The sequence below is a fragment of the Lagopus muta genome, chromosome 26 (genome assembly GCF_023343835.1).
Source record: "Lagopus muta isolate bLagMut1 chromosome 26, bLagMut1 primary, whole genome shotgun sequence".
Lineage (NCBI taxonomy): Eukaryota > Metazoa > Chordata > Aves > Galliformes > Phasianidae > Lagopus > Lagopus muta.
Window position 1 is genome coordinate 2,584,987 of NC_064458.1, and position 23,623 is coordinate 2,608,609.

Here is a 23,623-nt window from a genome sequence, read left to right on the forward strand (position 1 = left end):
CAAAAGTGGGGACGTGCCTCATTTTTGCACTGGTTATTACTGTGAGCACCCCCAGAGTCCAGAGAACTGCATCACTGGAAGCCAAGGAGGCAGCTGGACCATGTTGAGCTGATCTCTGCCTGCACCCAAAGCCAGCAATGCTCAGAGGCTGCAGGAGCAAGAAGCCACACTCAGCAATTCTGCATCTGTGCCCACGAATCTGATTGTTTCGATGAACAAATGAGTAGAGCACACCACCAGGCCAACAAATAGTAACCATTTACTTCCCCTCCAGCTTCACCTCTTCCCTCTCTCTGCACTGTAACCAAGCAGTGAAAGAAAAAAATCACAAAATCACAAAATTAGGTGTTTTTCTACAACAGTTGATGTTCTATAACTGCCCAGTTCTTCACCACTGAGAAGAAGGGAGAAAAGTTGTTTCTGTTCTTCAGACCTGAGAAGGAAGCAGACTTGGTGCAACAAAGAGCAGCAGGCAGCAGCTCCCAGCTCAGCTGCTCGGTGCACAGCTCCCTCCTGCCACCTCCTGCCACGCTCCCTAACTGCAGCACGACCCAACCAAGCAGGGAGTCATTCTCAAACACAACGCTCTTCTATGGCCAGCTGTGTGCATCCAGGAACTCAGAGCAGGTTCTCACTGTAATCAATTGCTTTTTCAATGCCCCTCCTCCAAAGCTGAATGATGCTGTGCTCCCTGGGAGCCCCAACATCCCAAAATCTCATTGCATATTCCCATCCTGAGCAGGCTGGGGACTCGGACTTTCAGTTTCCTGAAGGATTCAATTTGGATGAGAAAGCCAAGAAAGGCAGAATGCAGCAGGCTGTGGCAGCACAACAACAAGGAGGCAGATGTGAGAGGATGGCTGCACCCCGGAGCACTGGTGGCATGCTTCATTGAGTCAGAGGCTATTAGAGAGATTGTACGTTTCTTAAAAGGCCATGAGGTTTTATGGGCTACAACAGCCACGTAAAAACATGCAGAGAAGTCATGTTTTATAGCCTCATCAATTCCTCTCGACTTCCCTGCTGGGTATTTGTGAATGCTGATTAAAAAGAGATCCTAATTCCAAATGGAAAAGAAGTGGCAGCGTGTGTGATCCCCTCCATGCTTCAGGCTGGGCAGGGCAGGCATTTAGAGCCGTGTGCTGACTGTTCTTTCTATTCTGATAAGCCTGGAATTTCACCCTACAGCTCCCTTCCCAGCCCCAGCTCCTGGCACAGCAATGAGGGCACACAGCTCTCCACAACCTGCAGGCCACTTTGCTGGCCCTGTACCGCCCAGGGACTTCCAAACCACAGCACAGCAAAATGCAAAGGTGCCAGGCTGGTGTCTAATGAAAGGCACTGTGTAAAGGTGTCCCAGCCACCACTCAGCTCCATCAAAGGGCCAAAACTCCGGTCCTGAGCAGGATTTCCACTCTGCTTTCTAAGGCTGTGATCTTTTCCCCACCTTCCTGAAGGGAAGCAGTGCCTGGGATACCACAGACTGCTTGGGAAAGTTCCTCCCCTCGACACAACAAAGGACATGTGGCATATGGAAAACTGGGAGAGGATTTGGCCTGCAGCAGGTGGTTACAGGGCACAGGGATGGGAGGAATAAAGGGAAAAAGGTTTTGGCACTCTGAAACTGAGCGAGTCCTTAAAAGGAATTTCCTCATTTCTCACTTTTTCCTTGTTTCCCTGAAGAAGGCTGGATCCAAGCTTTTGCTGGGAGATTCAAAACATGTTTACATTTTGCTTGGAAAAGTGCTAAAAGAATCACATTTGTAAAATGGAAACCACCTCAGCTGCACACAGCTGCGATCCTCCCTCCTGCCAAACATTTAATTTTCCTACCTTTGTGAAGCAAAAGACATTTAAGAGGTGCTTGCTGCCCCTCCACACCCCCAAGGGAATCCACCACCACTGTATGCAGAGGACAAATGTCACTGAGAATCAAAAGGTGTTGCTCAACAACTCACCTTAGCAACCTGGCAGCCTGCTGAACCCACAGCTCCTGAGCAGCAGCTGTAATGAGTTTCCCATCCACCTGGCACTGAAAGAGCAAGAGCTAAGAGTCAAAGAGTCCCCTCAGCAAGACCTAAACTTTAGCTCCCCAGTGCAGAGGTGTCTTGGATGAGCACAGAAACAATAATTTATCAAGCAGAAGGGGAAAATTAAGTATGGATTCATGGTCAGCAACATAAGGGGCTTAAGATCCACTGACCATGGATGCTTTGGCAGAAAACTACAGAGCTCACTCAAACTAGGCTAGCATCTTGCTGCAAAGGAGTTGATCCCAGACCAGTGAGCCCCATCAGGCAATGAGGCCTTGAGCTCTCAGGTCTCCTAGCAGACTTATTTCTCAAAAGACACAGGCAGTTTGTTGTTCCCTTCATCTTTTTCTTTTTTTTTAAAGCTGAAATAACCACCTCTGTCCCAGCCCCACTGTCACATCTCAGGGACTCTTCCACTGCTCCTCAGCAGCTCTTTGCAAGCCTGTGCCACCCAGTGACAAAACCAGGAACTGCCACGACCTGCGAGTGAGGAGCTCCAGAGCCACAAAACGCTGCACAGCAACTCCAGCCCCAGACATTTGGGGATGTAGAGCACATCCAGCACGCAGCTGAGCCCTCCCTGACAGATGTACCTCTCTGCTTGCGCAGCCTCCCCCAGTGATGGACGCACTCCTCCTTGCGGATGCAGCTTCCAGAGGCTGAGACCATGTACTCAGTGCCACAGCGACAGCAAATCCTGCAGGAGGCTTCAAGGGAAGAGAGAACTCAGTCAGGTTGCTGCAAATCCTGTACCTGCTCAACGTGGCCAAAGCACCAGTGGATCCATCCCGCTCCTCAAAGCCCCACAGCTCACTGGAAGAGGTGAATACTGCTGACTAAAAGGATGCCAAAGATGGATTCTCAAACTCCCACGAAGGCACAGCGATTCCTCTAAAATGCAGCCCAGCACAATTCACCCCAAACCACTTCTCAGAGCCAAAAGTAAAACTGCCTGTTGGCTTTGACATGTAACATTTGCTCTAACAGCTCACACTTGCTGTGTTGCTTCTCCATCCCCAGCAAACCACGCTGTGCTCCAACACAGTTATTTCAAGAACCAGGATAAATAAGTAAGTCTGGACACTGGAGCTCGTGAGGCCTGGTTTCCAGGGGGCTGTGACACTGCCAAGTGATGTTCAGTGGGTACAGCTCCTCTGCTAGGATTCCCTACAACACACAGCACAGTGCAGCCCTCCAAGTGGGGACTTCTCCCTCCTGCCACCTGCACTCTCAGTAGTGCCCACAATTCAAAGAAGGGAAATGCAAAACAGCCCGGACAAGGAGGTGTCTGTCGTGCACCTGCTTTCCCAGCAATTCCCCGAGTTGCAGCACACTGCTGCTTTGCACAACGCCTGTCTGGTCCATCCCCACCTGCTGACCGTGGTCACAGCATTAACAGACTGGTTAGAAAGAAGAAAAAACTCAAAAATCCTAAAATATCTGTAGGAAATCAGAGAAGCAGAACCAGCAATATGATCTCAGCCTGTCAGCTGCTGTACACAGTTGTGGCTGAAGAGAAGGGCTCACACAAATGCAGTACTTAACAGTGTTAATGTAAGAGAGCTTTCATAAAGGTTGCTTCAGCAACCACAGGACAAATGTAGACACAAGGTGTTAACAGGGATGAGCACTTAACACACTTCAGCAGTGTCTCTCCAAAGAGATGCTCAGAGGAGCCTGACAAGGCACCTCACAATGCACCCTATGTATGTATTTTATCCCTCCTGCATCACGGTCTGCCCCATTCAGCTTTTGAGAAGCATCAGTCCTGCTGCAGGATATCAGAAAATTCAGACAGAGGATCCCACCCTGCCCAGGGGAAGCCTGGCAAATGCTTTGTCTGGTTGCCAAAAGGGCTCTTGGAAACCACTTTGCCCAGCACTGCCCAACAACCAGACCAAAACCGTGCAGCCAAAGCAGCACAGCACGACCCAGACTGGTGCTGCTCTGTGGCACCATCACAGCAAGCTGTGTGCAGAGACCCAAAAAAATCATTGCCCAGGAAGAGGAGAGCATCACCAGGTGCTGACCAGGAGCTTCTCCTCCCCACCACCATAACAGGGCTGGAGTCTAAGTGAAAAATCCTAAGAATCCCTGGCTGAACAGCTGCACAACACGTGGCAACACGAGCAAAGGCAGCTCCATGCTGAGAGCAGAACATCTCTACACAAAGAGACGTGCTGCACGTAGGACAGGCGCCTCCCTGCACCTGAGACACAGGCAGCAGAGAGTGCAGAATGAAGCAGCCCAGCTTACAGTCAGTGCTCTTCTTCTCTTCTGCTGTGAAGAGGACGGCACGGCCTGGCTTCTCCGGGTGAGGCATGGGGTAACCATTTTCCTTCAGCTGCTCCTCAGTCATGAGATACTCCTTCAGCCGACGGTACAGGGCAGCTCCTGCAGGCATCAAACACAGCCATGAAGCCAGACCACAGAAGCAGGTGCAGTTTTCTCTTCAGTTTTTCTGCCTCACCAACACACCTGGTAGGAACTCCCCCGATTCACACTTTACTTTCAACTGCCCTTGTTCAGTATTGACAGTGGCACAAGCTGACTGCCACCTCTCCCAACAACCAGCACTAGGTTGGGCTATCTGGAAAGCAGGACTGAAATCCCTCCCAAGGGCCCCATCTTCAGGCACAAGGGAACAGGGGAAGCCTCATGCCTGTAATGTTCCCCGTGCTTTAACTGATTGTTTGTAACACAGCCCACAGAATACTCACACACAGAATCACACAGAATCACAGAATCACCCGGGTTGGAAGGGACCCCAAGGATCATGCAGTTCCAACCCCCCTGCCTGGCAGGGCCACCAACATCCACATTCAGATCAGGTTGCCCAGGACCCCGTCCAACCTGGCCTTAAACACGTCCAAGGACGGGGCATCCACAACCTCCCTGGGCAGCCCGTTCCAGGGCCTAACCACTCTCCTAGTAAAGAACTTCCCCCTAACATCTAACCTAAATCTTCCCTCCTTCAACTTAAAACCATTTCCCCTCGTCCTGCTGTTGTCAGCCCTTTTGAAGAGTTTACTCCCCTCCTGGGTGTAGGTTCCCTTCAGGTATTGATAGGCTGCAATGAGGTCACCCCGCAGCCTTCTCTTCTCCAGGCTGAACAAGCCCAACTCCCTCAGCCTGTCCTCATAGGGGAGGTGCTCCAGCCCCTTGATCATCTTAGTCGCCCTCCTCTGGACCCTTTCCAAAATCTCAATGTCTTTCTTGTACTGAGGGCTCCACACCTGGACACAGGACTCCAGATGGGGCCTCACAAGAGCCGTGTAGAGAGGGACAATCACCTCCCTGTCCCTGCTGGCCACCCCTCTCCTGATGGAGCCCAGGATCCCATTTGCCTTTTGAGCTGCCAGAGCGCACTGCTGGCTCATATTCAGTCTCTCGTCCATCAGGACCCCCAGGTCCTTCTCTGCCGAGCTGCTCTCAAGGACCGCTCCTCCCAGCCTGTACAGGTGCCTGGGGTTCTTCCGGCCCAAATGCAAAACCTTGCACTTTGCCATGTTGAACCTCATCAGGTTCACCCAAGCCCAGCCCTCCAGCCTGTCGAGGTCCCTCTGAATGGCATCCCTTCCTTCCACCGTATCAACCACACCACTCAGCTTGGTGTCGTCAGCAAACTTGCTGAGGGTGCACTCAATTCCCTCATCGATGTCATTAATAAAGATGTTAAAGAGCACCGGTCCCAAGACAGACCCTTGGGGGACACCACTTGTTACCGGCCTCCACCTGGACATAGAGCCATTGACCACCACCCTCTGTCTGCGGCCTTTCAACCAATTGCTTATCCATCGGGTCGTCCACCCATCAAATCCACTTCCCTCCAATTTAGAGATGAGGATGTGGTGGGGGACCATGTCAAAGGCCTTGCTCAGGTCCAGGTAAATGACATCGGTCGCCTTCCCTTCGTCCACCAATGCCGTCACTCCATCATAGAAGGCCACAAGATTAGTTAGGCATGACCTTCCTTTGGTGAAGCCGTGCTGGCTGTCTCGGATCACATGCTCATTCTTTATGTGACCGAGCATGTTGTCCAGGAGGATCTGTTCCATGATCTTCCCAGGCACGGAGGTGAGACTCACCGGCCTGTAGTTCCCCGGGTCCTCCCTGCTCCCCTTCTTGTATATGGGAGTGACGTGACCCTTCCTCCAGTCGTCCGGGACCTCACCTGACAGCCACGACTTCTCAAATATGATGGAGAGCGGCTCGGCAACCACCTCAGCCAGCTCCTTCAGGACCCTGGGATGCACGCCATCCGGCCCCATAGACTTGTATTCATTCAGTCTAAGGAGGCACTCTCGGACTTGCTCTGCCCTTACAGTGGGGAGGGATTTATCTCCTCGGTCCCCACATAGAGGTTTGGGGATGCAGGGTTCAGGGACGTGAAAAAGACTAGAATCCTGGCCACCAGTGAAGACCGAGGTGAAGAACTCATTCAGCACCTCGGCTTTCTCTTCATCTGTTGAAGCCAGTTCTCCTTTTAAATTTACCAAAGTAGGTACGCCCGTTTTGGCCTGTCTCTTCTGGGCAATGTACCTGTAGAAGGTTTTCTTATTGTTTTTCACGTCCCTTGCCAAGTTCAGTTCTGCCTGCGCCTTGGCTTCCCTGATCCCACGTCTGCAAGTCCGGACTCCTATAAGGCTGCCCACAGCTAGCTAAAAAACTCCTTATCAGAAGCTTTTTCCTGCTGTTGATTTATGACTGTTTCACTCCACAGAGCAGCTGTAACTTCTCTGCTCGATAGCTCTTCTTTCAGTGCTGTTAAACCCCTCCAATATTGCTGTGCACCCTTTGATGTAGCTTAGATGAGCTATAGGGCCCTTTCAAGCTTTCCTCACGTCAATTCCTTCTGCTCCGTGGCATCCCTGCCTCTTCTCTGATCTCCTCAGCAATTTGCCCATATCTCTTGGCAGCCTGAATACCCATAAACAATTTGACCCAAAGGGAACAATGCTTGTGGCACAATCCTTTGGCTACTATGTGACCTTACTGTGACATTCCTAAATGTGAAAATGAGCCCTGCAGAGCAGATGGAGATATCAGTGCGTTTGCCTTTCATCTGAGGGGCACAAGACAAAGTAATCCTTCAGGGGAGGAAAGTTAAAGTAAAATCGAGATAGAAAAAAAAGCCACGGGTCAGTAATACCCAAAACACAAGAGGCAGTTCTGAACAGCAACCAACACTACATCAAAGCCACACGGCCAACATCAGCAAACCCACAGCCCAGAGCAGGGAAGCAAGAAAGGTGCTAACCAGCACCTCATACCTCACAACTCAGCCCCCCCAGGTAAATCAAAGCTCTTCATGCATCAGCAAGGTCCTGCTCTTCCCACTCAGCGTGCTGTACCTCCAGCTAGAATTTCCAGCTGACAGCTTTGCAGGAGCAGGGTCTTACCTGTTAAATCCTCTGCTTTCAAGCTCCCTGATCGGTTTAGGGTGAAGCTGGTCTTAGCAGCAAGCTTCCCTCCCAGCACAGCTTCGTGGGACACCACCTTCTTGTTACTTGTTTCTGCAGCGACAAGAGGGAAGAAGCAGAACAGGACAGAGATGAAATACTCAGATGCAACTCTGGAAGAGTGAGTGATTTCAGCCCTCCAGTTTTGGGCACAGCACACAGGCAAACAGAGGATTGCATTTATCTTCTCACATTCCCTGCTCCAGAAATCAGTCTGTGTGCAGTGGTGCAGTGTTCCTTACTGCAGCACTACAGGGAGATTTCTGCTTGCACTCTCAGCCCGCTGCAACTTTTTAAGGGCAGAGGAGGACATTTTTTACAGCTCCCCAGGAGGCTCTGGAAGCTCTACCTGCTGACTGCATGCACCAAGCTGCCATCCTGAGTGAGAGCACAGAGAGGGGCTGAGCACTGACACAACTCGACCCATCTGCAGTGAGCAGCTTTGTTGGGTGCCCACAGGCCAGACTCCCACACCGCATCTTTCACCTTCCTTCAGAAAGGCCTTCGGAGCTGTGGAGTGTGCTCAGCACATCAGATAATGGCAGATAGGTGCTTTTTAGTAATCATTAACTGGCAGCCCTCTCCTAAAGGCCAGCCTCCCAAGTCCAGCCGCTCTGACTAATGGCTAAGAAGGTAATGAAGACAGAGGGGAGAAAAGGGAAGAGACTGGGGAAAAAAAAATTCACAAGACCAGCACAAATTGATTGTTTAATGTACCCTCTCGAGAGCCAATAATGAAATGTCTTAACCCTCTTCGTTTCTCTCTTGAAGCTTAATGTGTGTAACAGATTTCTGCGGTGATGGACGAGTCTATCACTTTGAAGGTATCATGTGAAAGTTACTCCATTAGCAGGGCTTTTCATTTTAAAGAACTTGTGCTAAAAAAAAAAATAAAATAATCCATGTGGCATTATCTCCATTTAGGCTCAGACAGCCAACAAAGCATTGCAGGACTCGCCTCTTGAAGGCCCATTAAAGCTTGCCAGACTATAAAAAGCTAACTGGAGTTGTTTGCCTTTCAGCATAATGCTTCTGAGAAATGGGTCTGTCTTTTCAACAAGTTTCTCTCCGTGGCTTCTAATCCAAGCAGGGCTCCTTATTAAACCACAAACGTGGTACGTACTGTTTGTACTGGAGGGGGAATTGGGCACGAGGCTCCTGAGCTTCTTCAAGGTGTTCACTGCCACGTTCAGGTAGATGTTGCGACTGGTGCTGCGTTCATAAGCCACCTTCTCTTCTGCCAGAGCCTGCAAACAGTGCAATTCGTTACCATGTGCTCTGTTCCCACTGCTGCTTTGGGCAAATGGGGGAAAGCAAAGAAATAGTTGCATCTCAAAATGCAGAATCCAAGTACCAGACTCCAAAACATAATTGTGTCTCAGCACTGATATACACTGGATCTTGGGGCTGCCAAGAAAAAACGTATTTCAAATGATGCTCCAGAAGCATTTTTGTATAAAGCCCTCCCTTAGGTTAACAGGGCACTGAGGAACTGCTTGGGAAGGGCTGCTTTCCTCACTTCAAGGGCAGCACAAGGGAAAGACAAAGCTCTGAACTGGACAACAAAAAAAAGAGAAGTTTGGACAGCAGCCATTCCTTGAGTGCGATAGGAATGTTTTCCCCAAGGAGCTGCAAAGGCAAAACGTTACCAAAAATATAAATGTCCTCGTCTGTTTTGGTTACAGAACACACCACAGTGCCCTGTGCTGGCCCAGCTAATAGCAAAGCCAAAGTTTTCCAGTGAAATACATGAGATTCTCAATTCTGCTTTTGGAAATCTTACTGTAATATTCCATGCTGGCAGAAGGCTCCTCACATTCTGCACCATTCACAGGCAGGAAGCTCTGCCAGTTACATCCATCCTGCTTCCACTGAATGCTCAGACTGCAGGATGTTTGTATCACTGCAAAGGGTTTCTTTTTGTCCAGCTCAGCCTCAATGCACCCTTAAGCCCCTCTTCTGGGCATAATGAAAACGCTGTGTGCTCTCCTAATGAGGATGGGTTTTCCTATTGGAAACCCCCAGTGGAATTCTATTTTCTGTTGCCCTGTTTGGAATTATTTGACATTCACCTTCTCTATAGAGACACACAGGTAGGAGAATATCCTGGTTTTGCTGCCATTTCAGAAGGTCTCAGCCAAAGCACAGGGCTCCATATGGAACTACAGACATCACTCACATGAAGCAAGCACCAGTACAGACCTTATCAAAGGCTTCCTGGGAGGAGGAGCAGAACTTCAGGCACTCATCAATGAAGAGATTGAGATATCTTTGACGAATGTTTGTTGGGACTTTAGCACCAAATTCTGTGGGAATAACAGGCCTCTGTAAGCTGGCGCTCTAGAGATGAGACAGAGAGAGAGAAAGAGGCTATTTGGGGTTTAACAAACACATCACCTCGAGACTCCCGTTTTCTGTTGCATTATTCACTTCCTTTCTGAGAATCTGTCCAGAGCTAAAAGTAACACAAATCACTTCTGGTTCTAAAAACACTGCTTGAAGCTTCTGTGTCCTTTCAGTATTTGAGCTGCTTCAAGAAGGTTTCGTTACACAACTCCTCCAGCTGCACAGCAGCATTATTCACAGCCCTGCATTTGCATAGACAAGCATCCCAGACCACGAAAACGATGATACTGACATTAAGGGAGTTGAGATCAGCACAGCACCAAGCGCTGCAATTCGAGCTGAAGGCATGACACCAGGTAAGGTTTGTTCTTTCTTGTAAGTGCTGAAGCTGGAAGGAGGGAGGGAGGCTCGCTTCTGGCAGCCAGCTAAGCCACCCTGCTTCCCTGGGGTTCCTGTCACCTCCCTGCATTGCTTTGGTTTCCTTTCTAATGCTGCTCGTGCTCCTGCAAGGATTTTCCCCCCTGAAATTGAGCAATATGTTCTTTGTGCATAAGAACTGCTTGTTGCACTGAGCTACAACCTACTGCTGCCCATTCATCTCCCAGATCACACAGGCTGCCTCCTTCTTTGGAGAAGAAACTGCACACCTCCAGAGCACCCAATTGCTTTGATCCTCCTCTATCCTACCCAAGAGACATCCATTACCAAACCCATCTGCAGCAAACACAGACCCAAGGAGGACGAGGGACCTGAGTGGGAAGGGAGCATCTTTTCCTCATGAGACTTCCACTCTGATCCACCTCTTCCTATTCCTGGATCTTGTTTAAACCTGCTGCAGGGGGGTTGGTCCTTTTCATTACACGTGTCTGTTTTCTCAGCCTCTCACACAACCTCTCTAACAATGGCAAGCATTTTATGCTCTCAGCTTTTATTTAGCTTCGGGTTACACTTTGCTATCAAAAGTACACAAAGGCTGGGCAGGTATCAAAAAAAAGGGAGAAAAAAAAAGCTTTTCCCCCAGATATAAACTGCAGCACGAAGTTTAAATCATCACATTTTAACCAGACAGGTTGCTGTGGGATGTTACTCATAAATGCCTTCCTCAGTCTGGCCCACAAAGGCTGGAAGGTCACCAATCCATTCACACAGGAGAGACCTCAAGTCCCTGACACAAGCAGCTACAGACCCAGCCAGACAGCCCAACAAAAGACTCGAACTGAAAATGAGAGATCAATATTCAAAGAGAGCAGCATAGCACTTAAGTATTTCTAGCCTTCCTTGCTCCTCAAGTGTTTAATTTTTTATACAACGCCTATCGAGGAAAACCACAGCAAGAAAGAAACCCATTTAATCACCCTAATCAAAACAGCACTTCTCTGAGAGCTAAGTTTGGAACAGCAACAGTTCACCACAGCACCCTCAACGAGGGATGACCTGAAACGGAGCTGCAAAACAAGGCATTGCATCTCTTTTACCTGCAAGGACGGAACGTGGGCTATCCTCTTCTGCACGGTGGTGCTGGTGGTCTTGGAAGCCATCCCAGCTAAGGTGCAGGCCTTCAGAGGAGGGGTGGGAGCTTCGGAGTCATTGGCAGGTGTGATACTCTTGCCAGCAGCAGCCTTCTTGCCACCCACCAGGCCTGCAAGAAACAGACAACACGCTTCAGGAGAAAAGCTACCGCGGGGCTTTGAGCTGTCAAAATGGGCTTGCTGTGCTACAAACTGCATTTTTTCCAAACAGAAGCCTCCCAAGGGAGAAAAATTAAGTAATTTTACCACCTTCCAGGCAAGGATGAAGGAGCCTTCTGCTAGGAACCATGCCTTGTTTTTGGTTTTGTTTTTCTTGCTGTTGTTGCTTTGAGGTAATTGAGTCAGTCGAGTTTAGAGAGTTAACCCTGCCAGCCACAATGCACCACCTGCTCATCAGGTCAGCTCTGAGCCCTTCCAACCACAGTGGGACACATACTGATGAGCACAAATTAGCACTTCCCTCCTGCTCAGCCACCTCCTCAAAGAGGAAGAAGAGCAAACAGTCTCCAAAGAACAAACAGGAAAGAGCTGTACATTTAGCCTGTCGCTTTTTGGAAACCAGTGGCACTTCTCAGGGGAAAGACCTTCCATCAGTGCCTACAAGCAAAGATTCCAATCGTGGCCCTCCTGACAGTTTCCCATTTTCAGCCTGAGAGAAATTTCAGCACAGTGAGCATCCTTCCAACAGCACAGAGGACAAGATAGCGATGACGACAAGTAACGCTGCCGGCTTACTTTGCTTGACTGCTGCAGTAAGGGCTACATTTGGCACGTGAGCAATCCTCCTCTTTTCTCCTGGCAGAGACAGGGAGGCCTTTTGCACAGCCACGGCCAGCTGTGCTGCCTGCTGCTGGGCCAGCTGGATCCTCTGGTAGCACACCTCCTGTGCTGTGGGCGGGCGGTACGGCCGGACTACGGGTCTGTTCGGGACCTCTGCCTGCACAGACAAAAAGGTTTCTAGAGCCAGCAATCCCCACCCTTCGGTTCTCATCCACCCAAAAAAGGTTTTTTTCTCTTCCCTGACCCATCCAAACCTCAGCACATCCTGGTTTTGGAGGGAAGATCCCAACCGTATTCCAGAATGCACAGCTCAGTCACCCACCACGAAGCGCAGCGCCCGCAACTCGCCCTCTGGGGAGACCCCTCAGCCCTCTGGGGTTTCCCTGAGCTGGGATTCAAATGCTTGTTTAATGGCCAGGGTGCCTGCTGTCCATCACCAGTGCTGAGCCCGCTTCTGGGCTCCATCAACACCCAGCTCCACATCTTGCATTAGAAAACAAATCTGGCCCCACACCCCCAACCACCACTGCGTGCTTCAGCTTCTAATGAAATGGAAACTATTCCCCCTTCCCCTTTGCTGCACGATTGCCTCAGCTCATTCCTTCCCTCCTTTGCTGTCTTTCCCATCCCAAATTACCAGCACCATCTTCCCCAGCAGCTCCCCACCTCCCAGCAGCTTTGTTTCAGCGCTCTGGTTCCTTACAAACGAGTTACAAGTCACACGTACACGTAAGTATTTATGGGATCAGATAATTACACAAAGCAGCTCTGAGCTCTGCCCTGCTGCTCGGGGAAGTGTTGCACTGCTCCGGCCGTTACTGACACAACCATGTTATATATGCATCATCTTTATGTCCAAATGTAGGTTGTGGGAAAGGTGCCCAAAATGACGCTGGCATGGAGAAGTTCTCTCGGAGCAGAAGAACAAGAGAAGCAGTACAAACTTTGCCACATTACTTCATAACCACGGAAATGTGAGAAATCAGCTCCAACAGCCCCTGTGTGTAACACAGCTTCAGAGACCTGCAGCTGGGGTGAGCTGGCACCTCCTGCATTCCTGCCCTGTGAGCCGACAGCGGCTTCTGGAAACCAAACCGAGCGCAGCCAACCATTAAGGGATAATTACAGCCCTCCTGGCAGGACAGGCCACTCATTTGCTGCCTCACCTCCAATTCCTTTGGCCCGCCATTCCCCCTCAGAAACTCAGCTGAGAACTCAGCTCCCTCCCCTTCAGCCTGCTCAGTGTTTGAGTTATAAATCACGAGCGAGGCTGAGCAAATATTCGACCTGGAGGGACGTGGCAAAGCACGAGTAACCGTGCAGGCAAAAGCAGCAGTTCAGGTCTAACAGCACCTCCTGAACACACCTGGCAGCAGCACGGAGCTGCCAGCCCCAGGCAGGCACGTCCAGGGCTGAGAGCACCAGGCTGGCTCTGTTTGCCCACATGATGGCTGTGCTGGGGCTCAGGGCTTTGGAAAGCATTTGGGGATCAGCTGTCACATTAAGAAAATGTATTTGGGGATTTGTACCCGTCTAAAAGGCACCTATTTGCAATAAATATTTGAGTTAATGAATTTCCAACCCATTTGTTTCGGTCTCTTATCTCTTCACTTTGGAAGAAAGGGGCCTTATCAAAACACATGAACTGGCTGAAGATATGTAGTTAAATAAACAGCATTGTATTGACCTCGGGGCTTCAAATTATTAAAAGCAAAGAAACCTTTCCTAAGCAGAGCAGAAAGGAAGAACAATTAATTTGGGCTTCCCGGCTCAAATCAGCGCTTCAGCCGCCACTCTTATCCTGCTACAGAACATAAAACTGACTAATCTGCACTCAGCACCTGGAGGGAAACGCATTAAACCCTCAGAGAAAACAGAATTAAAATCCCAGTGAGAAAGAAATAAAAAGATCAGCGTGTCTTCCTTGCTTTTTCTTTTTTAATTCTCCTCCGTACTTCAAGTATTCCCACAGTCACACAAGAACAATATCAAACAAGGTACTGGCAGTACCTGCGTTGAATCGGGGCATATATAAATGTAGCAAAGGTTTTTAACATCTGACAAGATTCCTCCAGCTGTCTTTTAGCTCTCCTTACCGTGTGGAAGCACCAGTGGGCACAGCCTGACCTTGTTCTTAATGCAGTGACTGACAGAAGCCGTCCTGCAGCAGCAGGGCACACCAGGCAGCCCCCCCAGCAACAAGGTGCCGAATCCACTCCCTCCTCCACAGCTTACCCTTGGTTCTAGCATTGTTTCTTGGTGTGTGGCTGCTTTTTGTAACAGATGCCTGACCACATTTTTAGGAAATCAGAAAGGGGAAGGAAAAAAGAGTGATATCAAAGTATTCCAGTGAACAGTTCATATGCTGCTGCCTGAACAGGGGACCACACTGCGCCCCGATGTCCCAGGACAGAAAAGAGTCACTTTAGATGCCTCCTGAGAGCTGCACTTACATTTCCTTGTTTGACAAGATGAGAGATCCTTCGTTTTTGGCCGGGAAATAAGGTGGTTAAATTCTCTTCTGTCTTTTCTTTATTTCCTTCTTCCTTCGATGGCTGTAAGACAAAAAGAACAAACTTCCAAGACTGACCAGGCAAGGATCCCTCCCCAGAAGATCAGACAAACCTCCTTTGGGGTGAACAGAGGGTCCTTGCAGGTGGAAACAACACCTGTGAGCTGTTAAATGAGACCCACTCTGACCCCCAGAGCCACCAGCAAAGCCACGACTGCTCCCACTGGGGTGACCAGGGCTGCACAGCACACAGCTTCAGCACCGTTCTGCCCACCCCTACCTGACACAGAGATGGGAATGCCTTCACCTCCAGCCACCCACTTCTCACGGCATGCTGAAAACTCAGGATGTTTGGTTGTTTGGTTGGGTTTCTTGCTAAGAGCTGACTCATTTTCTGCTGGTATGACACATTTCCAGAGCAGGTCCTGAACGCGTGCCCAGCACCAAACCGCACGGCTGCCATGGCACACACAGGGAAACGGCCCTGCATCTACTGCCCTGCCCACAGAAGGGCTGCAGGGACCAAATCCTGGGGGATGTTTCTGAACAGCAAGAAACCCAGAGCTCCTGCACGAGGAGCTGAAACTAACAGCTCAGACCTGCTCCTGTGTTCAACTTAGCTGATCCTTTACACAGGTTCATTCCTATGACTCAGGCTGGACCAGGCTCTGAGCACCCGATGGAGCTGTGGGTGCCCAGGCTCACTGCAGGCGAGTTGGACTGGATGGCCTTTAGAAATCCCTTCCATCTCAGACGATTCTAAGATTTTCTAGCTGATCTGCACTCAGCACTGCCTGCAGCCCCCAGCAGTGCTGTGAGCAGAGCCAGGACTGACAGCTTTCAGGTCCGGGCCGGAGGCAGAGCTGGGATGAGCTCCATTCCAGCAGAGCTGTGCCCATCTCGGGGTGCCCTGCAGGAGCACTTCACATCACAGCACTCTGAAGGAACTCGCTCAGCCCATTCATGCAGTTGGTTGCACCCCTAGTAAACTCTCAGTTCTCCTTCCAAGTGGAAAAGCAGCACACTGCTCACATCAACCTTCCCTCCAAGCAGAGCTGAGCTCAGGCCACAGGGGCTCCAGCTACAAAAGTTATCCCCTAAACAAACCTAAACCCCCAGTGAGCAATGCCATCCTGCTGAAAAGCTCCAGGGAAGCAGGTTGCTGCCAAGCAGCTCTCTCTCAAAGCACCTCTGCACTGTGGTGCTTTCCAGAACAGGGCAGAATTACACTTTAATCTGAGGAATATGAGGTAACGGGTGTGCAAAGGCCAGGTGCAGTGGGACACAGGGGCAGCTGATCACTGTCACTGCACACCTGCGATAGCAGCAGAGCCCCTGGGTTGGTGCTTTCTGAATTTGGCCCATTTTGAGTCTTATTTGGAAAGCTCTGAAAGGAGCTTAAACTGGGCAACAGGGCCAAAAATAAAGCTGCCTTTCCTAGCTGAGAATTACACCAAAGAGAGAACAGCTGATCCTAAACAAGCAAAATCAAGCCATGCTTAATAGATTACACACAGACCTGCCTTACACCAGGGTTGGAAAGGCCCTCAGCTGTCAGCAAGGCAGAGCTCTATCAGCATGGATCACTGCTGTTATTGCAACAGAGAGTTTGGCAGAAAGCTTTAAAACTCCCAGCTTTTCTGCTGACAAGATGAGCTCTCCTCCAACAGCTACACTCAGGTGCAAGCTCGTCACAACAGCTGCAACAGGGATAAGATTCATCCAACATACAGCCTCCTTCCACAGTGCTCTTCAGCAACTTGAAATACTCAGCCCCACTAAACCAAACCGGTGTCATTTCACACTTAGGTTTGAGAGAACCAACTCAGACAGGCGTTACCTGCTTCCCCAGCCTCCCCTTGTCTTCCGTTTTCACATCAGTGGATTCATTGAAAATCCTGAGGCACTCCTCCATGGGGTCTGTCTCGAAGTCCAAGTCCTTCTCCAGGCTGGAATAATCAATGTCATCAGATGTTGAGGAAGATGACGATGACTTGGACAACTTAGAACGCTTTGCTTTCTTTGCCTTTCCATTTTCACTCTGAGAATCCGAACCGCTGCTGTCAGCATCCGAGTCTGAGCTCACATCAGGTAACGTGGACGGCACAGGTTTGCCCCTGTCATCCTCATCCCCACTCTCATCTCCAAACAGGTCAACATGACTCAGGCTCTGCTGTTTTTGCCCTTTCTTTGGATCTCCTTTTCCTGCAACGTTGACCTTTTCCTTCTTTTGCTCCACTGCTGAGCTCTTGGTCCCTTTGTCTTTGTTTTTACTGCTCAAGGATTCCTTACCATTCTTCACATCAGCTGTCTTTAGCTTAGACTCTTTCTTGCTGCCACCCAGCTTCTCTGTGCCAGAGCCCTTGGTGACATCCTCACTCTTGCTTTTCCCTGTACTACTGCTGGAACCCTTGGATTTCTCTTTCTTCAGCTCATCCACTCTCTCTGACTTGTATTTATCAGCTTTCTTTAAATTCCCATCGGTTTTCACTTTAACACTTTTGTCTCTGCAGTTTTTCTCTTCATTCTTTGTTTTCAGTTTTTCTTCTTTCTTGCCTACTTTGTCTTTCTCTGCATTTTTACTTTTCTCTTTCTTACCAACCTCACCGAGGCCGGGCGTTTTACTCACATCCGATTTCTTCCTCTTGGTTTTATCTTTATAATCTTTGTTTTTACTTTCAGTCTCCTGGTCATTCTTACCAGAATACAACTTTGCTGCTTTGGCATTCTTCTCCAATAGATTTTTCGGAGGGATTTTCTGTGAACCAGGCAGATCCTCCACGCCGTATTTCGCTGCAGTTTCTTTGCTACCCTGAGAAGTGAAGTCACCCGACGCAGCGCTCCGCTCTTTGCTGGACAATCCATCATCTGATTCACTTTCTGAACCAGCTTTTGATGGAGAGCTAACAGAGGTCGATTTGTATTCTGCATCAGCCTCATCTTCAGAGGAGGAGAACCTGGCACACACTTCGTACTCGTCGGGTGCTTCACAGAGCTTCTTTCGTGAAGGAGAATAGCAATCCTCATAACTAGGGACCCTTCCCCTTTTAGACCCCTTCAGCTCCTTCGTTGCAGCTTTGTTCAAAAGCCTGGCTGAGTAATTTGAAAGCGGGTCGTACTCCAAGTCGGTCGAAGGCTTGGAGTCGTCGATGACGTATTTATTGTTAGTGACAGTGCTGCTGTATCTTTTAGACTGTGCTACAGCCTTGGGAACGTATTCCAGCGAGTTACCTTTAGATCGCAGCGAATCCAAGGTGTATTTACTCGACTGGCCAGCAGCAGCAAAAGGAGTGGGGTTGTAGTCGGAGTTATTACTGAAGTTGTAGCTACCTGGATTATATTCTAAGGAGGTAAACAAATCACTTTGTGTCATGGCAGCTGACACAGGTGCTTCTGAAATAAGCGAGGCATCAGAGGCCCTGAGCTCCTTTGTGGTTTCCAACAGCTCCTCATACTTTTTCTGCTCTCTCTCAACTTCATTTTTGACTGCCTCGATGGCTTTGTTGACCAGCTCGAGCTCCAGAATGCCAGGTGTCATGTCTGTAAGATCAGCCAGGGCCCCATCCTCTGCCTCCAGCGAGGGCTTTGGCAGCTCAGGGTTGTAGGGATCATAGCCCCGCTCTGCAAAGGAAAAACACCATTTACTGTCAGTAGGTCAGGTAACATTTTCTTTAGATTTATCCCTTCAGAATGCACACGCTGTACCAAAAGCCACTAGTGACATTCTCTGGGCAGTGGCGGCTAGACTAGAGCTTCCAAAGTATTCCTGGGCCTTAAGGACTACAGAACTGTTAACAAAGTGCTTTTCTTACTCCTGGAATAGCTCTGTAAGTGAAATATTCTTTGGGGCATTGAAGGATAATCACTGCATTAGGACTAAGAGGAGCTGGGCACGCACAGAATTATCTGCTTAATTCAATGAAGTGCACGAGAAAGGACAGAGGATTCCAGCACGAGAACCAGGGATTAGGCTCTCATTTATTGATGCCAATGCCCAAAGCCCATTGAAAGCTCAGTATTTCCCACAGCAGCAGGAGGAAAACGAATCTTAGGTTGAACCCACAAAGCGCTGCAGGTCCAAAGGTGACAGCAGAGCTCAATTGCAAAGAACCACCCTGAGAGACACATGTTCCACCTCCCATGCAATGTGTGGGAGGACTCAAAAGCAGCAGAACACCAGAACACAGACACAGCAATCACCACATGCCTGCAATGCCCCTGTTGTCTTCTGCTGAGGTATGGAGAAGCTGCTGAGAAGGGACCCAGCCTCCACCAGCAGCTCTTGCAAACCTGGTTATTGAAGGAGCGCAGCAGAACCCAGCAGATCAGGAACTCTCTGCGTGGCTTCATCAGAGCAACGGATGAGGAGAGCAAACTGCACTTCTCTGCGCTCACTGCTTGTCATTCACCTCCCCTTTCCCCCTCTGCCCACCCTCCTCCCCCAGGCGTGCAGCTGGATAACCAGGAGACAAAGCAGACTCCACTCCGTGCCCCACGCCTCACAAGACAGCCAAGCTGACAGCTGGGACCAGCACTGCACCCAGGGCACGTATTTCCATAGCAATTAGGTGATCAGCGAGCAGCTACTGGGGGGTATTACAGCGGCATGAACACAGGCTCATAGGAATTCCCAATTACCACTTGATTCAGGAATACAGGGCAAGCTGCTTATGCAGATGAGCTTCTAAGAAGTAAATACAGGCTCTGTATCACAAGGAGAAGCAGTCATCTGAAGTGTCTGATACTTTATAATGAAAGCAAAGCGTATTTTAAAAGAAAAAAAGAAGTGAAGAAGAGGCCATTCAGCAAGGGATCAGAAGCCCCAGGTAAATTATTTGCTGCCTTCCAACTTGGAGCAGGTTTCAGTGCTCACTATCGCAGCACTTGGATGCTACTACTTCAGAGAAACCTTTTTCCTCGCTGGAAGGACAACAGCAACACTGCAAAAGAACTAAATAATAAGCAGAGTGATAAGAGACAAGAATTGGGTCTGCAGTTCTCATAAGACAGAGGGTTACTTCCAACAAGAGGACCAGCAGCTGGACTTAAGGATCCTTATGGGTCCCTTCCAACCCAGGGTATTCCAGGATTCTGTATTCTGTGACCACGAATGCTCATCTCCCTTTGGCTGTGAGATCCACATCTGTGTAGCAGGTGGCAGAACAGACCTCCAAGCAAATAGGATGGTAGGCACTGGGTTAAAAGAAAGGCAGTGGTTTCATAAAAAACAAACTTGCTACCCTCTCGGGTCTGAAAGGCTGTTAGCAAACCAGCTCCTGACTGAGCAGGGGCTCTGGGCAAACACAGCATCACATCTTCCAACTGCCAGCCCAAGCTGAGCTCAGGAGAAGGCAGGAGGGAGAAAGGAGCAAGGTGCTGTGCTTGTATTTCCATCCATCGCCACGTGCTTCACTGTAGGGCACAAAGCAGCCCTGATTTCTCTCCACCTCATGAAACATCAGAGGTAAGAAGAGCTGTACTGAAGTCTGGAGGTGGCAGCTTTTATCCTCACCCAAGAGGGAGACCTAAAATTCAGCACAAGAGTTGTTAGAGGGACAACTGAAGGCCTGGGAGTCTGTTTGGAGGTCAGCATTGGGCGGCCTACAAACAAAGGCGAGGTCTGGATCTGAAGACTTGCACACATAAAAAGGCAAAACTACACCAAAACAACACTTTGCCCAAGAAACGCTGCATTAACTACATCAAAACAGAGAGGAACTACAAGACAAGCACAGGCTCTGGTGTCCTATTAGGAAACGTGCCAGCAGAATAGCTCTGGACATAAAGGAGAATAAACAGAACCCATACCAACAGAAGGAGTTAGCTGCAATTGCTCTCCTCATGTACCCAGCTGTATCTCAGGGTCAGGTTCTCCATAGAAACTGATGCTCTGCTCACCTCCACACATTTCTTCCAGTGGAAGCATAAGAACACACAACAAACTCTGAGAACGCCAGCAGGCTTTGAGATACGCTCACAGAAGCCTTTAGCAGGGACGCAGTTCTGGTCCCTAGCATGGAAACACATGCAGAAGGGGATTTTATGCATGTGGAGAAATGAGATACGTTGCCTGAAATCAGGCTGCCTCTTCAGGTGCTTGGTTTCACTGCTGGGAAGCCAGGGGAGGAGAGGATGTTGTGCCACAGGGACAACGCTGCACACACACAAACACCCCTTCCTAAACCTGGCTGCACAGAGCAGCAGAGCCATCACCTTACACTGCTTTCCACCTCCACATGAAGAGGTCAAAACTTTCACCCCCACGAGGTCAAAACGAAGTTCTGATCTCCCAGATGCTAAAGCAAAACGAGGGGCATCGCTCAGCAAAACGCCTCTTTTGGGATGGATGTGAAGAGGAGCCTCCAGGCTGCCTTGGAGAGCCCTGAGATGGCAGCTCCTCGCAGGGCTGTAAGCTGAGCTGTGATCCAGCACTCCTGAAAAGGCAAACTACTTTCACAAATACCTCAGAAACGGGGAAAGGTCCCTGTGAGACACAAGGAGGTGAAGTTAACACCAACGCTGCAACAATCGAGTTATTAAGGATTTACACAGCACCTCAGGGAACCATTGACTTAAAGCAGAAGACAGCTTTCAAAGTCACCCAAACCAACCACGCTACGATCAGCTGCTTTGGCAGAGAGCGCCTGGAAGCATCAACAAGACCAAAAAAGATTCTCCTAAAAAGCCAAGGCGGGTTGTTTTCCTGGTTCTGGTCCTTCTGATTGTGGGCAAGGAGGCCTCAGCTCTGAGGTGGGGCTCTGAGGAAGGAGGCAGCAATTAGGAACTTGCAGTTATTGCAGTTTGTATCTCGAAACGGATGAGTTTGGTGGTCAAACTGCAGGCAGCAGCAGCACCACGCCATGCTGGTAACGTGAGGTGCGTTCAGCAGAGGTGGGGAAGGTGGAACTTCACCTTGGGAGAGTGAAAATAAAAGCCTGTTTTATTTCGGTGTTGTCAGAACAGCCTTGTTAACAGCTTGCCTGTGTTCCTCATGTTGCTGCTTAGCAAATGGACAAGCTTGGAGATTAGCAATAAATTATCGCTGTTGGGAAATGATTTCAAGCTTTTCATCCGAAGCTCCTTGGAAAAGACAGCACAGAATGACCCAAAAAGGTTTTGCCAGTGGGTTGAGCTGCTGCTGCCCCTCAGCACTGAGCAGTGCAAAAGCAGGGGCAGTTTGGGGCTCATTGGTGAGGAGCCAAAGCAAAACTCCAACTATTAACACAACATCCAACCCCTAGGAAATAATTCACATGGAGACGTTGCAAATATTGAACAGGCCAGGAGGGCAGGTGAGAGGAGCTAAAGGAAACACTCCTTTCCCTTCATTGAAACCACAGCCCACCGTAATTACTAACTGTAATGATTAAAGTTAAATGATAGGAGCACAGATAACTCTGTACTGGTGGAGGGGCACCAGCAGGGCAAGGGCTGGAGGTATTACTGAGGGGTAGATGCTGCTCCCTGTGCCCCTCGCAGTCTCACTCCCTTTGAGGTATCAGGGCTTCAAAGTTCTGAACCAACAGCATCATTTCTTGAGCAGAAAAAAAAAAAAAGGCAACAAAAAAAGAAGCAAAAATGAGAAAAAATCTGCTATTAGCAAGGCAAACTGAAGGCTGAGCAGCATCTGTCGCAGTGATAAAGCAGGATGCAGTGCAGGCAGCACGGCAGGCTGGGGGCATTGAAGGGACCGGAGCTCAGCCCTGCAGGGCACACACTGCTCTGTTTCTGAGGGAAAAGATGGAGCAGAAAGCATCCCCACCTCGCTGGATGAAAATAAGGCAGACTTCAAAGTGTAAATACCTCAGCATGGCCGAGTTTCAGAGACGAAGGAAAAAAGAAATGAATGCTTGAAGTGCTCGGGCGTCTTCCTTTCTCCCTGCTCAGTTCTGGCTTAAAAAGGCACTGGAGCAGTGTGGCCACAAGTAATCCTAGCCCTGACCCCTCACTCCCTCAGTTCTGCAGCTTTTCTCCTGCTTGCTTGAGATAAGTTATCTTCACAGCACCTGTCCCATCTCCGGAACCACTTGGAGTGAAGATCTCCCATTTAAGAAGCAAGATAACAAAACAATACTACCTGAACGCAGTCCCAGCCGCACAAACAGATGAAAAGAAAAGCACCTTTTTGGCTGTATTACATTGAAAAGCTTCAGCCATGACCTACAAAGGACCAACGCCAAAATCCAAACTGGTTTTCCAACCTGTCCAGCTTCAGCTCACGCAGAAGCCTAAATTAAAACAACTCACACACCTGCAGCTCCAGCCAGCACTGCCTGCTGCCCAGCAGGGCTCCTCTCCTAAAACACCAAGACACGAAAACCCTTCTGCAGCTCAACCCCCCCAGATCATTTGCACAGCCTGAGGATTTTAAAGGCGGGCACAGCTCAGAGGAGAGAGGTCCCAGGTTAAATGAATGATGCCCATGTGAAGGAGGACACGCCTCCCCACGGCCTGCAGCCCGCACAACACCACGAGCTCACTTCGCATTCAAGAACTTCCAAGATTTACCTGAGCTCCCCGTGGTTAACAAACACTGCAGGTATTTGTTCATGCTGCACTCGAGGCTCTCACCATCTGCTTGGCACTCCACAGGCTTCGGGCACAGCGCACTGACCGTGTGCTGACACAGCACCTCTGGGCTGCGGTGATCATTAGGGCAGGACTTCCCAACCCCAAGTCCCGCCTTCCTTCACCCTCATCTCCTCCAGAGTCAGATTGGTTCGTGCTCTGGTTTCCACGGGGGCTTTCTGACTCTTTCTTCCCTTTTTTAGCTGCTATCACCCTGGGGGACTTCTTGTCCCCGCGATGCACATTGCACATATCGCCTCTTATCAGCAGGGTGGTTTCCCAATCTGGGTGGTGCAGCAGCCCCACAGGGCCACCCAAGGCCTCCCAGCAGGAGGACACGGGGCTGCAGGGCAGGGGCTGGCATGGCACGGCTCCTCAGGGCAGGCGGGCTGC

General features: G+C 49.7%; 1 protein-coding gene across 1 annotated transcript in view; it reads right to left on the bottom strand.

Moving 5' to 3' along the window:
- REXO1 (RNA exonuclease 1 homolog) overlaps window positions 1-23,623 on the bottom strand; it is a 35,243-nt gene that overhangs the window by 6,392 nt on the left and 5,228 nt on the right. The window contains exons 2-11 of the mRNA XM_048927590.1: window positions 16,503-18,283; window positions 14,604-14,705; window positions 12,106-12,307; window positions 11,317-11,480; window positions 9,698-9,835; window positions 8,619-8,742; window positions 7,436-7,549; window positions 4,290-4,427; window positions 2,627-2,740; window positions 1,959-2,032 (exon numbers count right to left, since the gene is read on the bottom strand). Of these exons, the coding sequence (XP_048783547.1) occupies window positions 1,959-2,032; window positions 2,627-2,740; window positions 4,290-4,427; window positions 7,436-7,549; window positions 8,619-8,742; window positions 9,698-9,835; window positions 11,317-11,480; window positions 12,106-12,307; window positions 14,604-14,705; window positions 16,503-18,283 (2,951 nt within the window). The remainder of the gene's footprint in view (window positions 1-1,958; window positions 2,033-2,626; window positions 2,741-4,289; window positions 4,428-7,435; window positions 7,550-8,618; window positions 8,743-9,697; window positions 9,836-11,316; window positions 11,481-12,105; window positions 12,308-14,603; window positions 14,706-16,502; window positions 18,284-23,623) is intronic.